General features: G+C 42.0%; 2 protein-coding genes across 2 annotated transcripts; both read left to right on the top strand.

The window, feature by feature from the left end:
- Positions 1-104: 104 nt before the first annotated feature.
- Positions 105-8,019, top strand: CENPH (centromere protein H). Its single transcript, XM_049795177.1, has 9 exons — positions 105-314; positions 467-522; positions 1,207-1,255; positions 2,167-2,241; positions 2,907-2,966; positions 3,853-3,916; positions 4,212-4,263; positions 5,406-5,569; positions 7,125-8,019. The coding sequence occupies exons 1-9, from the start codon at positions 169-171 to the stop codon at positions 7,215-7,217; spliced, it is 759 nt and encodes a 252-aa protein (XP_049651134.1). The 5' UTR covers positions 105-168; the 3' UTR covers positions 7,218-8,019.
- Positions 8,020-8,237: 218 nt separating this feature from the next.
- Positions 8,238-13,749, top strand: MRPS36 (mitochondrial ribosomal protein S36). Its single transcript, XM_049794572.1, has 4 exons — positions 8,238-8,344; positions 9,156-9,219; positions 12,051-12,253; positions 13,520-13,749. Exons 1-4 carry the CDS (start codon positions 8,306-8,308, stop codon positions 13,535-13,537), a joined length of 324 nt encoding a protein of 107 aa, XP_049650529.1. The 5' UTR covers positions 8,238-8,305; the 3' UTR covers positions 13,538-13,749.
- The last annotated feature ends 278 nt before the right edge of the window (positions 13,750-14,027 follow it).

Below are 14,027 nucleotides of genomic sequence, written 5' to 3'. Positions count from 1 at the left end.
CTGCCGGCAGGGCGCGCCCGTCCCCGCCTGGCGGCCGAGCGCCGAAACGCCGATGGGGAAGAAGAGGCGCGGGATTGGCTGGAGCGCCGCCGCACCAGGCGGAAACAATCGCCGTCCGCGCTGCCGAGGGCCGCGCGCGGGATTTTTGAAGAGGAGGCCTTGAAGCCGATGCATTGCGAGCCGGAGGCGGCGGACATGGACACGGAGGCGAACGTGGACACGGAGGCGAACGTGGACGCGAACGTGGACGCGGACGCGCCGGAGAGGAAGGCGGACGTGCCGGAGAGGAAGGCGGGCGTCCTCGGACTGCTCCGGTCAGTGCCGGCGGGGAGCCGGCGGCGGCGGCGGCGGCGAGCTAGGCCGCGGTGGGGTGGGCGTGAGGGGCGGCGGCGGCTGCGGCCGGGCCCCCGCAGCGCCCGCCGTGCGGGGCCTGACCTGTGTCGCTTTGCTTCTGCTCCTGTTCCAGGCTGAGGGACCAGAACAAGCAGCAGCTCGCGGAGTACAGCACGGCGGTTGATGCCCGTAAGCCTCTCCCTGCTCTGACTCCCCCCGGCCACCGCCGACGCTTCCTCTTAACGTGATGTTACAGTGATAGAGCGTGTGGCGTGGCTGATAGGTGTATTCTTAAAAGTTATTCATCGAAAGCGCTCCTCATGGTAGTGAAATACTTTTCTTGGCTGAGCATCTTACTGCATTTTCTAGACGGCTCTTGGAGACCCGTTGGCACGCTTACAAAACTGCCTGATGACTGTTGCCCGCTGCCCTTCCTCCTCTTGGGTTTTCGCTTTAGACTCAGGACTCTGACATGTGACCGTGGTTTTCAGGAATCTGATTACTGGGGATGAAGTCGTACCAAAAGTCCACCAAAGTGTTTGGCAGCCATACTGATTTAAAGTGTTTCTTCTTGTTTCCGGTATTTACGCCTTCTTCCACTGAACAAGCCAGCTGCATGTATAGAGCAATGCTGCAGCCAGCTCTGGCATGTCTAAAACATGCTAAATGGAAATATTTTAAGGCCTAATTATTTCTCTGCTGTAGCTGATCGACAGTGTAGTCTCACTAACAGTGGAAGAGATGATAAGGCTTGGAGGCAGGACTAAGAAATACCTCGTTAGTGTAGCCATCAAACTGCTAATCCTTTATGCTCTGTAGATAGTATTTAGAAGTCTCTGTTGTGCTTTTTTTAGTGATGTTCTTTCTTTGCAGGTCAAGTCATCTGCTGTGATTACATCAAGAACCAAAACAAAATCAAGAAGTATGTCATTGTATAACTTCAAGCTTTTTATCTATTTTAAAGTAAAGAGGAGGAGGATTAAGAACTGAGCTTGGACTTTCTCTTCTAGTTATTCCTTCTTAGTAAATCTCTGGATTAACGATCAGTACTTTGTAGGAGTCCAGTGAAAATAAAGGAAATTAAGAGAATGATAGAATGGTTTGGGTTGGAAGGGACCTTAAACATCATCTAGTTCCAACCCCCCTGCCATGGGCAGGGACAACTTTCACTAGACCAGGTTGCTCAAAGCCCCATCCAACCTGGCCTTGAACACTTCCAGGGAGGGGGCATCCACAACTTCTCTGGGCAACCTGTTCCCATGCCTCACCACCCTCACAGTGAAGAATTTCTTCCTTATGTGTAATCTAAACCTACACTCTTTCAGTTTAAAGCCATTACCCCTTGTCCTATCACTACATGCCTTTGTAAAAAGTCCCTCTGGAGCTTTCCTGTAGGCTCCTTTATGTACTGGAAGGCTGCTATAAGGTCTCCCAGGATCCTTCTCTTCTCCAGGCTGAACAAGCCCAACTCTCTTAGCCTGTTTTCACAGAAGAGGTGTTTCATTCCTTTGATCATCGTGGCCCTCCTCTGGACTTGCTCCAACAGGTCCATGTTCTACATGGGGAAGAAATACTTTACACAGTCTCCTAATGTAGTTCTGTATTTGGTGTGTCTTCTAAACTTGCCGTCTTTCTTGTGATGGCTAGAATTCACTAACATAGTTCCAGAGGCTAAAATACTCTTGACCTTAATTATTTGTGGTTTATAAGAAAAATTCTTGCTTTAGACATGTAGAGAGCAAGTTAAAAGTGTGACATTGCTTTTAAGTTTTTTGTTATCTTCACACTGTTCGGGGTTGTGGTTTTTTGTTTTGTTTTTTTTTTCCCCTTCAGGGACATAGAAGATTGGGAAAAACGTATGGAGGAAGTAACCATCTCTTTACAGAACAAGACGTTAGCCTTGCAAAGGTAGAATTTTCTTCGTGTTTATTTGGAGGTTTTCCATTTGTTTATGTGTGCGCACATATGTGCACATATACATTATTCTGATTAAAATAGGATTTCAAAGTGGTATGGTGTGTGCTACAAACATGAGAGATTCTAGTACCATCTAACCAGTAAGAATGCAAATGGAGATACTGTAGAGAACAAAAAAAAATTACAAGTTGAAATGTGTAAACCAAAAGTTTCCTGCAAAATTGTGAAAGTCTGACTGTATAAATCAGAAAACATATTTCTTGGCAGTATTTTGCCAATGCATAAGAAAAGGTGGAAGTTGATAGGTGTTATACATCTCCTGTGTTACATGGCAGTTCATTTGAATTCCCACCTTTGCCCAGCTTCCTTTCTGCAGACTCGGATTAATGGTGTCCAAGTATGTTTGGCAAGAGAGGAAGGAGTTGTCACTCTCACAAATAATCATTGATACGCCTTTCTTGTCCTGAGAGTTAAGCCCCATTATTTAAGAAGTGTGATATTTAAAAGGTACTGAGTATTTCATACATATAATCCCAATGTGAAAGTGGACATACATGGAACCTTGGAAATACCTTTTCTGTTACTTAGCTAAATCTACTTCTCTCAGTTTCTTACCAGTTCTTATCAGTTATATGTTTCTTCCCCACACTATGCAGGATCCAGCTTACATTTGCCCTGAGAAACAAAATGAAGCAAAATGATGATTATGACTCACGGTAAGGTGTTCTTGGGTAAAGGATGGCTAGAAAGGAATGGACTTTGCACAGTTTAATGTGACACATTTCTACATTACTTCATTGTACCTTTTTTAAAAGCAAGCTTCCTTCTTCTAGTTTTGACTGAATGATATACTGTCCACCTTCTGGCTAGAGTCAGCATGATCAGACCTCTTATACCCAGGGTGGATTTACATTTGGGCTCTGAATTAACCAACCTTTGGTTAAAGAGATCATAATTTTTGATTGACTATTGAGAACTGTTTATAGTTAAGAGTTTTTTGTCTTTAATGCATGAGTTCCCTGCATTTATAACAGGTGAGCACATATTACAGGCCTGTAACAGAGCCTTGCCTCTGCTTTGCTGCCTTCATTAATTAATCATATAGGAGCTTAATGTCTTTGAAAAAGAACTGAAAGTTTCAAAGATGTTTAAAATTAGCTTTTGATTTCCTGCCCAATATTAATGGCCGCGTGTATGTGAAGTTTTATATGAGAAATTTAATTTCTGTCAGAAATACAGCTGCAAACATTGCATCTCCATGATGTCCCTGCCATGCACCAGAATTCAGGAGCTTCAGTTCTTAGCCATTCTCAGGTGGCTAGGCTTCCTTGATGCCTTCCAGGCTCTGTGATTTGAAATGTTAAACAGACTTAACTGAAACATTACAGAAACTGAGAGGGAAGTAAGGAGACTCTTTGGCCCCCACAACAATACTTGGTATTAGGAAGGCTGCAGTGTGTCAAAAAAAAAAAAAGTATACTTTTTTGGTGTTAGGGGAAATGGGGATTTTTTTTGTTTAATCCAAATAACCTTGATTAAAATATTTATGCTGGTGACTCATATTAATGGTCTTAAAGTATGCAACTGTGTTTTCTTCCTTAGACTGATCACGGAAACTGTGACATGCATAGTAGCGCTCAGCCAGAAAATAATTAAATATCAGCAGGTAAGTGGCAGTTGTAGCTTCTGTTGCAGTTGTGCAGGTCTACCGACCTTAACATGAGCAGGAGTACAATTTGAAAGTAACAGGATCACACAAGTAATTTGAAGCTAAATGTGTGGCCCAAAGGGTGAGGTTTCTACTAATAGTAAAATTACCAAAATGATTACTTAAAGTGAGTATGTAGGAAAGTCTGCTTCTAGAGCTCCGCTCAACTGCTTTTGTGGATTGAATTAGCATCTTTAATTATTTTTTGGAGCCAAGAGATACTTTTTTTTTTTTTTTTCTTTCTTTCTTTCAGCAAGCACGTGAGAAAGAGCAGAAATTGATGGACATTAGAAGGAAAAGACTCAGTAAGTGTTAGCTGTATTGTCTTTGTTTTATATTTGAATGTACAGTTCATTATTAATTTACATCTGAAGTAACTGCAAAACTCTCAACACAGTTACAAAACTTCTGAAAAGAGTAGGAAGTACTCTAAAAATTAGCTGGTGTGTTGCCTACTTGAGCATGAGACTGACGTGTTAGAATGAGATGCAAGAAACTCAGAAAGCGTGTGGTGGTGGTTTATTTAGGAAGCTCCCCAGAAAATGACACATCATTTAGTAGTTTAATAAGTCCTGCAACACCTAAAGGATTTTATTTTTTGTCAGACTGTACCTTTATAAAATGTTTGCAGAATAGGGGAGGGGATTTACTTACAAAGAACTCTCATAATAGTATATATGTTGGTATTCAGTAAGCTTGTTAAGAGTGGGTCAAATTTAGATGTGAAGTCAATCTTCAGAACTTAATAAGGTAAATAGGTTTTTTGAATGCTCCTAATGTCATATGACCAGGTTTGCCAACAATTTTAACTGTTTTTTGTTTCATGCATAGGAAATGGTGTATATGTTGACAGTAATGAACACCGACAATTAAATACCTGTCTTCATAGGAAAATTAACATCCCCAATATCTTTGGAAATAAAGGAAGGAATGCTCTGTCGGTATTCTTTCAATGTATAAACTGTCCCTAACTGATCTTATTCAGTCTAGTTTTTAGCCTGGTTTCCTATAAAAAACTAGTAATATTCACTGGTGTTGTCCATACGTCCCTTGTATGACTTCAGAATTTGGTTTCAATCAAATTTGAAAAAGGGGAAAGGGTCTTAAACACCACTTACTATACAGGTTGTGACAACTGAAGACAGGGTGTAGGACAGATGTTCAAATTACAGTCCATGTCTGATGGAAATGCAAAGAGCATACAAAGTACTTTCGGTTTTGCTAGCAGCCAGGGATCAATGTGCTTTGACACCAGGTAGCCACAGCCCTTGTTGTCTCTTGTGTGAAAGAATTATCTTGAGGTGTGCTGGTGGGAAGGGACAGAGTGTGAAGTTGGGGTTATTGCAGTGGAAGTGCCTTAGATGTCTCTGAGGAAAAAAAGCCTATCTTTAGTTCTATGGGTCACCTAACTACTTCTTAACACTTCGTTTTCCTGATAATGGAACAGCACTAAAAACAGCTGGAAGAGAGAAACTACTGAAAATTCATACCATGATGAAAAAACAAAAGGAGGAACAAGCAAGTGTGAACATGGTCGAAATACTGGAGGCGATACGTAATCAATTGGAAAAAGAGATACAGATTACTACAGTAATTAAAAATATATTTCAGGTAATGTGTTGTAGGTTTGAGTAGCAAGTTTGCAGTTTTGCATTACAGTCAAGATAACATAGTGTATGGTAAATGTAGCTTCGAACAAAATTGTGTTTTTTAAAATCTTTAAGTAACTAGGGTGATGGAAAAACTGCTGTATGAAAGGAAAATTTTATTGCTTTAAAAGCTAAAAGCATGAAATCGTCACAAACTTCTTTGGAATAATTATTTACAGAGTTTAGAGTTGGTCTGTCTATCTTTATTCCTTTGTTCCCTTAAAGGTACAAAAATAATCCATTTTCTCAGAGAATATCTGTCACAGAAGCGGCTGTATTTCCTTACACTGTCACCCCTATGCTCCTCCAGACCAGTTTCCCCATCTTATGGTTAGGAAAAATAAGTGGGTCTTAATCCCATGATACCAGCAAGCCAGACTGCTGCTCTCAGTCTTTCCCCTTTCCAACCACATGCACTTCTCTGTTTGCATCACCCCCTGCACCCTTTTGAAAGCCTTGGCCTGCAGCCACGGCCAATCTCCAAATACTTTCAGTGGCGTAGCCTTCAACCTTTTGGTTACCCACGTATCGGAGGCTGTGTACGAGTGTGTATCCATGCAGCTGGCTGGCAGGTCATGTGGAGTATGAAGTCACGCAAAGTGAGGAAGAAAACCTCATGATTTGGAGTGGGTGGGAGGGCCTCCTGCAGCATCCTCTGCTCCAAGGGGCTTAACTAAAGCTCATATACGCTGTGCTGCAGTTTGGTACTCTGCGTCTCACTGTGTGACTTGTCCTGGCTTCCTTCACCTGGGTCCACAGATCAGTGACTAAAGTAGAAAGATGTCAGGCACAGTGAATGGTAAATTGCAATTGCAGTACTCGAGTTTATCTGCAAATGGGTTATGAAATCCCGTTCAGTGCACACAAAGTTTATTTAAAAAATATAGACTGGGGAAAAGAGAGAACATATTGGACAGCTTCAGGTAGAACACAGGATATAACCATGTCATGAATTTGAAAGATCGGAGAACTTCAAGGACTGAAAGTGAGCCACGGGTTTTCATATTACCTGTTATGTCTACTACTAGTTTGCATTGGTAACAATGTTATATCTCAAATTGAGAATGAGAAATTAAACATTTTAGTGGGTTTTAGATTAGATTCCTAGAATTATCTTCTGATTTTTGTATTCCTGAAATTTTCTGAGCTGTGAGTAGAGCAAATCATCTTTGGTTAAATATAGTAATTCCCATTTTCAATCCAGATTGGCAGGGTGAGAACATTAATTGTGTTATCTTGTGTTTGAGGCAAACTTTATTCCATGTGTTTAAAAAATGAAAAAAATATCCTCTAGGAAATTCAAAGCACTGCTTTTGGGTTTTTGTTGCCTATGTATTGACAATAGGATGTAAAACAATACTTCCCTTCCTCCTCTTTCCCTTCATCCCGCCTACTTCAAACACTGCTGTGAATTTCAAGGGCTTCCAAATTAAAAAAATGGACAGCTTTTGAGAGGTTTTACTAGGAATAATCCTTTTTAAGGGCTTTTTTTAACCAATAATCTTTCCTTCTTACAGAGTATCATAATTGCAAGCAGAGTTAACTGGGCAGAAGATCCATCTTTGAAGGCAATTGTTCTACAGCTTGAAGATGATGCCCGTTTGCTGTGATTCAGGAGAGATGCTGTTTAATCTTACATAGTGTATGTAATCAACGTACTAAGCTTGATTGCTTTCATAATGCATATTAATCTCACTTTAGGAATTTGAAAATGTAACCTTTCTGGTAGTTGTTGTTCTCTCAAGAGACTCAGAACGTGGCCATGCAACTCTTTGAAGTGAAATTTAATTCTTGGCACACAATGAATGTTTGAACAGGTAGTGTAACTGGTGAAACTACCTAAAGAGCCGCTTCGTAGCTGTCCGGTCCCAGGTGCTCATCTCCCTCTGAAAGGCAGCAGTAACACAAGAAGAATAATCCATATATCCATATAAGCTTTTTTGTAAAATTTGGCTTAAACCAAGGCCCTGTCATGTCTGTCCTCACTCTCTGGGCACCAGCAGTCTGCAGAGCTCAGACAAGATGCATGACCCTGCTCTGCCCCTGTTTGAAAGCTCTGACTGGAAAAGTTAGTTAAGCCACTCTTTGGTGTGTGTTGTTTGTTGTTTTTTTAACCTTTTTTATTGAAGTATTGTGTATAACTTTAAACAGCGAAAAGTTTGTAGTTCTTGATTGTAACAGCCACTTGTGACTGTGCTGTATGCTGATTAGTGAAGCAGAGCATCCAGCCGTAGACGCAACCTGTAGGTGCCGTCCCGCGTAGCAAAATATGACACCGCTAGGGAAAATGCACGTAAAGTGGAAGCATTGAGTTCATGCCATTGAAGACTCAGCTAAGCAGTATTCTAAAGATGGTTTTGCATTGACAGTTGTGTTTTCCCGGTTTTGCTTGAATAAACTTTTCCATATTTTTATGCGTGTGATGTGTTAAAATATTCTTACTTTTAGTTTGGCCTGGCACGTGACTATTAGCTTTAAAAAGGTGGATGGCAGGTCTCTCGACCGTGCCGAAGCGGTTTCCGTTGCCCTTGGTTGTTTTACGAAGGCGCCGCCCCTCAGGTTTGCCGTAGTCGGCTTTTGACACAGCCCGGCGCCGGGCCACGCCCCCTGTGGGCGGTGCCGCGCGGGCCGTGGGCGTGGCCCGACGCTGCCCCTCAGGCGCGGGCGGCGGGGCGCGGCGCCGCGGCAGGGGGTCACCATGGGCAGTAAGATGGCGGCCGCCACCAGGGTCGTTCAGGTAACGGCGGGGGGCGGGCGGCCCGGGGAGGGGGTGGCTGGGGCCGGCAGCCCGGCTGGGGCGGCGGGCCTCGCCTCGCGTGCTGCCGCCCGGGCCTGAGGCGCCCGGGCCTGAGGCGCCGCTGCGGGGGCCGGTGTCCTTGGCGCGGAGGGAAGAGGCGTGCGGTAGGGCCCGCCCGGGGTCGCCGGTCCTTTGATGCCGGTGGCCTGGTTCTCTGGTACCAAAGGATGCTACAGGGCAGCCCGCACCTATCGGTGGGCTGTTGAAGAGGGGAGGGGGCTAGCCGGCAGCTCCTTCCTAAGCTCTCCCTCTTCAAGGTGAAGGCGAGACGGGGGGGTCTTCTTCAAAAGACGCGCTTGAAAAATAAGCAGTGTGGCTTCGACTCCCAGGCTTTATAAGTTACAGTCTCGTCTTAACGGACCTCGTCAGTCCCATCCGGCCAGTTGAACAAACACGCAGCGGCAGAGCACAGCTCGCCGTTCCTTGTGCTGAAACTTTATAATTGCCTTTATGCTGCTGCGGTAGCTGTTTCTGCGCACACACGCACTGATTGCTGTGAGAAAAGGAGGAGAACGCTTGTTCCTGCCCAGGACATTAGGGTGGAGGACTGCCTTTAAGGGCGAAGTGTCTCTGCCGGTGAACATAGAATGTTAATAGGAAATAAGTGTATCAGAGCGGTGGTGCAGAAAGCAGTGGTATAGAAGTGGGTGTTTAATACATTGTATGTTCCATTTTATTATTGCAAAGGTAATGTGTGTCTAGAAATATATTTTACTCTCCCTGTTTCTCCTGCTACCTTGCCTTGTTCTAGGTAGTCAAGCCACATACTCCGTTAATTAAGTTCCCGGACAGAAAAAGTAGTCCCAGACCTAAAAGTAAGTTATTTAATCTCTAGATACAACTTTGCATTAACTGTTTATATAAGAACGAGCACACAGTTTTTCTGCTTCAGCTACACGACTCAACTGATTTTGAGCAGGGTTTCTGAAACACAGTTGTTCTACTTTGAAGGCAATGCTTTGACTCTTCAGACTCTATACAACTGTGGGAATATACATAATACATGCATGGCTTTATTGCTTGGTCAAGGTAGATTCACAAAGATTTCAAGTGTTTCTTTTCTACTCATATAAAGTCCCATTTTTCTGAGTACTAATATTTGCTTGAAAGGATTGTGCCCAAGTCAGTTTGAAGCAGCTTTAGGCATTCGGTGATACCTGCAGAAATGTTGTTGCATTTTCCTTGTCTCTTCTTAGTTGGAATGTGTGATGTCTGTGGTATTTAAAACCCAGATTGTAGCTGGGAGAGCCATTCCACTGTGCATTTTAAGAAGCGTTTCCTTGTGCTACTAATTAAGCCTGAGAAAAAATCAATTTCGTTGCAATCTTTGACATTAATTTTTATACCCATAGCTATGTTGATATTTAGAGGATTCCCAATATGCTTACATTTAGACACCAAAGTTATATGAGTGGTATGTTGATACTCCTTTTGAGTCAACAAAACATTTGAAACTAAAGTAGGAGACATCTTAAGAAGCTGTTATGTTATTCTCACTTGTTTAGGAATCATACTGTACCACATTATTTGCTGCAGCATTATCTTGTTTGTGATTTAGCTTTAAGTTTAGTTTACCCATTAACATTACAAAGTATCTACAGAGCACATCAGTGCCACTTCTGACTTACCTGTGAACTGTTCAGGAACTATTTTCTGCAATAACTTTCTGTCAGAATTCTGTATGTTGTGTACAGTTCAGCCAAATGCACCACCTCTCATGCCAGTGCTTTCTCAAAGCCTTGAAGCGGTGTTACTTACCTCATTTATCTCTGCATCAGAAGATTTTTGTGACTGTATCTTTTAAGCGTGTTAGAGTTTTCTACCTTAATGAGGTTCTGTCATGTCATTAGTCAATTGCAATCTACCTCATCTTGCTTGAATGCTGTAGCAATAACTGTCTTCCACTGTGCCAGACTGTTGCTTCTACATAGCCAGAGCTCTGCAGATCAAAACTGAACTTTTAGGGGTGTGGGTGCTTGAAAGGCCAGCCAAATTCTTTTACCATATTACTACTGCAACATGATGGGTCTCGAACAGGGAAGGGAAGACTGAAGTAGAGACTGTATCTGATCTAAAGCAACAGCAGTATTAAGTCTGGTACTTTTGAGTCTTCTGATGTTTTTAATTGGCTAATGCATCTACTCCAGCTACACTTCAGACTAAAACATACAGTAGAGGAAAATCCTTGGCAATCTCTAGACATTTTTGTGGTGTGTGAAAAAAACGCAGAGAAACTTTTCACATATAAGGTGTGTTATTTCTTGAAACAAAAATAGTTTGCCCCCCTGTTCAGAATATGTTCCTTCCAATGGACTCTCTTCCTCTTTGCTCTCCGTGGGACCTTCCATTGTTCCTGAACCACCTGAACAACGTGGGACTTTAAGATACAGTCTTCAGACTGAGAACTTCTGAATATGCCTCTCAATGGCAGCTTGTTTTTGTTTGGTTTTTTTTTTACCAATGTGGTTTGATCACATTGCTGTAGGTGTTTCATGTCCCAACCCTGCCATTGACTCAGACTCACTATGGCCAAAACTGGCTCCTCTCCTTTGTCCTCATTGGTCTTGTTGGAGGCAGGAGGGAGAGAGGCAGGCAACGCTGTGGTATTTTAACTCCTTGCATTCTTTGACTCATCCAGTCTTGATGGTGCTTATTTTACAATTATATAGTCCCTCTGTCCCAGATGTTAGATGTTTCATCTGTCTTGCTTATTTTTCAGGAGCACTGAGAGGGACTTGCTGTGGAAGCATTCTGCTTTATCAGGTGGTTTAGCCTTATATAGAGAGGTCTGAGTGCTTATGAAGTAAACATGCTGCTGTGAGACTCGGTCCTGGCTGGTGGGGTAATTGCATACTTCCATTGTAAAATCAGCCATGGTGGGACAGACTTAAGGTTCAGAATGACTTTGACAACACTGCCCTTTTGTCATCTCTTCTCCTGTTCTCAAACTCAAGGCAACTTCTCTAATACGAATTCCTTAAGCCTACCTTCTGGGCCTCACCCATAAAATACTTGATGCACTCCTTGGTCTCTGCATTTCATAAACATTGATTGCTGATGCCTGATATTTGGTGGTCATTCTGCACATCATTAACAAAATTTGATATGATGCCATTTTGTAATATTAAAAATGGGTACAATACTGCATTGCATGTTGTGATATGTCATAGTTTTGAGCTTTATTTTTCTGTAAGTCTCTACCTCTTTTTCACTTGTCTGTCTTTACAGTTGCAGTACACAAACACAAAAAGCATCATCTCACTGGATCTTAGTGATTTATCTTTGTTTATCTTTCTACCTAATTGCCTATACACACACATTTATGGTACTTTATGCTTCTTCTGTAAGTACAGCTTCCCAGTGAAAAAGCCCTTGTTAGGTTATATGCTGATTTATCTTCTGTTTCCACATCAGTATTTCTGCCACTCAAACATGCTTTCTCTCATTGTCAGAATTTTTTCACTTTGCTCTTGATATATTTAACAACAATAAAAGCAGGTTGTGAGAAGCAGAGTGTCTCAATTCTTTTAGCTATTTGTTATAATGAAGAAAATTGTCAATAACTGGTAACTTTTATTGCCTGCTCATTAATTGATTTTACAGTCTTGTTATATTTCTGTAAATGGTCTTGCAATCTGGGTTTCAGTACAGGAATCTCTACAAGCAAGTGTCCCGTCTCTCCATGCTTCAAAAGCACAGGACTCTGTAGGAGGCAGATCACCGGCCTTTCAAAGTATTTCACCTGTTAGTAGAGTACAAGGTACACCAGACACTTCTGAATTAGCAAGAACCTTACCTCAGAAATACAGAAGGAAACTTATGTCAGATGAAGAGATTGAATATATTCAAGTAAGTTTCATTGATTGGTGTGTATTGTCTGTGTTTACCTAGCATTTAGCTTATATTTCTACACCTTCTTCAAAGTTTCAGACATGGTATTACACTGCAATTCTTGCTAAGCGTGTGCTCTGAGCTTTCACTGCTTTGATACACTACACCCAAGCTACAAATTCTTAATACAGAGGGTACCCAACCCTCACTAATTAGTAGCTTGTGGTATCGCTAAGTAGAGAGATATGGACTTAAAACAGACATGCACATAGCTTGTGATAGTCGTAGCCTACGTTAATCACCGTCACTACCTGTTTTGTAACAGCTGTTTAATGTGTAATTTGAATGCACTGGACAGGAGCACGGGAGTCTGCTCTTAGATGAGCAAAGGCTATTACCAGGTGATTGAAGTCCAAAATACTTCTCAAATTAGTTTTTATAAGTTATTTATTAGTAAGTTAACTCTTGTATTTCTAGTAGAGGAAACATTTTATTAAACTTGATACAATTTTTTTCTGCAGTATTTGCAAATATGGCATTATACGTGAAAGGCAAGAAAAACCTGCTTTTGTTCTGAACAGTGTTCAGTCATAAACACTGATGCTTTAAAAGGGAGAATGCACAATATCTGAAGAACTTGTGAGATAGTTGTGACTTAAAATGAAAAGACGCTTGCATAGTTTTGTTAAATGATAAGGACACCTAACAGTGTAATCATGTTAGTAGGGGAAAGCAGTTTTCCTGGGGGGAGGTGGGGGGGTAGGGTACTATAATTAGAAATAAAATGAGTTATTACCCATAGTAATGCCCTTCTTGACCTCTAGCATAAATTTTCTCACGGTGAGGTAAGTTGTAAAATAATTTTCTTGGGAAAATAATGAATTGTGAATACTTTCTGATTTCTCATAAAGATTGTCATGGCTCACCTTGGCTTTGTTTTTACTTTGCACTTTGGAATTTGGGCAGTGAAAATAATTCTAAAACTTGTGTTCGCTACTGCTGCGTTTGTCAGACCTTTCTGAAGTGAGTGAGGTTTCTTCAGAGTGGGAGAGTAATTGTAGGTCACAGGTGTTGATCTTTTCGTATTCTGCCCTGAAAAAAGTGGGAGCTGTTGCTGGTAGATGTTCATACTTGACACTCTGTGCATGTTCTTGTATGGATTAAAAATCAATGTATAAATCAGAAAATAGAAGTCTCTTAGTCTGTAACAGTGCAAAAGAAGCTTTGATCTCCATTTCCCTTCTTTTAGTGGAACGTATTTAACTGTCCACTTGTCTTTTACAGCGTGGAGGTCCAGAATAAGCACGGAAGAGAGTTTGTTGGCCACTGTTGAAGTATTGTGTTCACAATAAAGGCATTTCCTTAATATGAAAAACAATTGCGTAGTAATAGCTTTACTGAAAACCCATATGAAGAGTGAGAAGGTTGACACAACAGGAGTTTGTGATTGAGAAGGACTTTCTGTTGATGGCTGACTAGCAGTTGAATAGATTTGATGCCCACCCACCCCATTAAAATATTTTCCTAATGAGCCATTTGCAAACTTGACAATCTAACGGAGTCCTTTTATTTTTCTACTTTAAAAGACTCGGGTGTCCCACGAGGAGCGATTTTGCGGGCGGGAAAGGGACACTGAAGCATCCTCTGAGACACGATGGAGGCTCTGTGCTTGGGACGCAGCCTCGGCCGGGCAGTTGCGTAGCAGCCGTTTTTCCCCAAACAGCCCATCTGAGGTCGGGAACAAAAGAAAAACGGGTTCTTCTGGGATAACTTCGGCTGTCGGCTGTTTCAG

The sequence above is a fragment of the Accipiter gentilis genome, chromosome Z, assembly GCF_929443795.1.
Source record: "Accipiter gentilis chromosome Z, bAccGen1.1, whole genome shotgun sequence".
In the NCBI taxonomy this organism is placed as follows: Eukaryota; Metazoa; Chordata; class Aves; order Accipitriformes; family Accipitridae; genus Astur; species Astur gentilis.
The sequence above is the reverse complement of the archived record's forward strand: the minus strand, read 5'-3'. Positions and strand labels throughout refer to the sequence as shown.

What these genes read in the sequence shown, in the direction of transcription:
- CENPH (XM_049795177.1), top strand. Translation starts at nt 169, where the DNA reads ATGCATTGCGAGCCGGAGGCGGCGGACATGGACACGGAGGCGAACGTG. An exon ending in AATGATGATTATGACTCACG is followed by an intron (nt 2,967 to 3,852) that starts GTAAGGTGTTCT and finishes TTTCTTCCTTAG; the next exon opens with ACTGATCACGGAAACTGTGA. An exon ending in CATTAGAAGGAAAAGACTCA is followed by an intron (nt 4,264 to 5,405) that starts GTAAGTGTTAGC and finishes ATAATGGAACAG; the next exon opens with CACTAAAAACAGCTGGAAGA.
- MRPS36 (XM_049794572.1), top strand. Translation starts at nt 8,306, where the DNA reads ATGGGCAGTAAGATGGCGGCCGCCACCAGGGTCGTTCAG. An exon ending in CCGCCACCAGGGTCGTTCAG is followed by an intron (nt 8,345 to 9,155) that starts GTAACGGCGGGG and finishes GCCTTGTTCTAG; the next exon opens with GTAGTCAAGCCACATACTCC. An exon ending in AAGTAGTCCCAGACCTAAAA is followed by an intron (nt 9,220 to 12,050) that starts GTAAGTTATTTA and finishes TCTGGGTTTCAG; the next exon opens with TACAGGAATCTCTACAAGCA.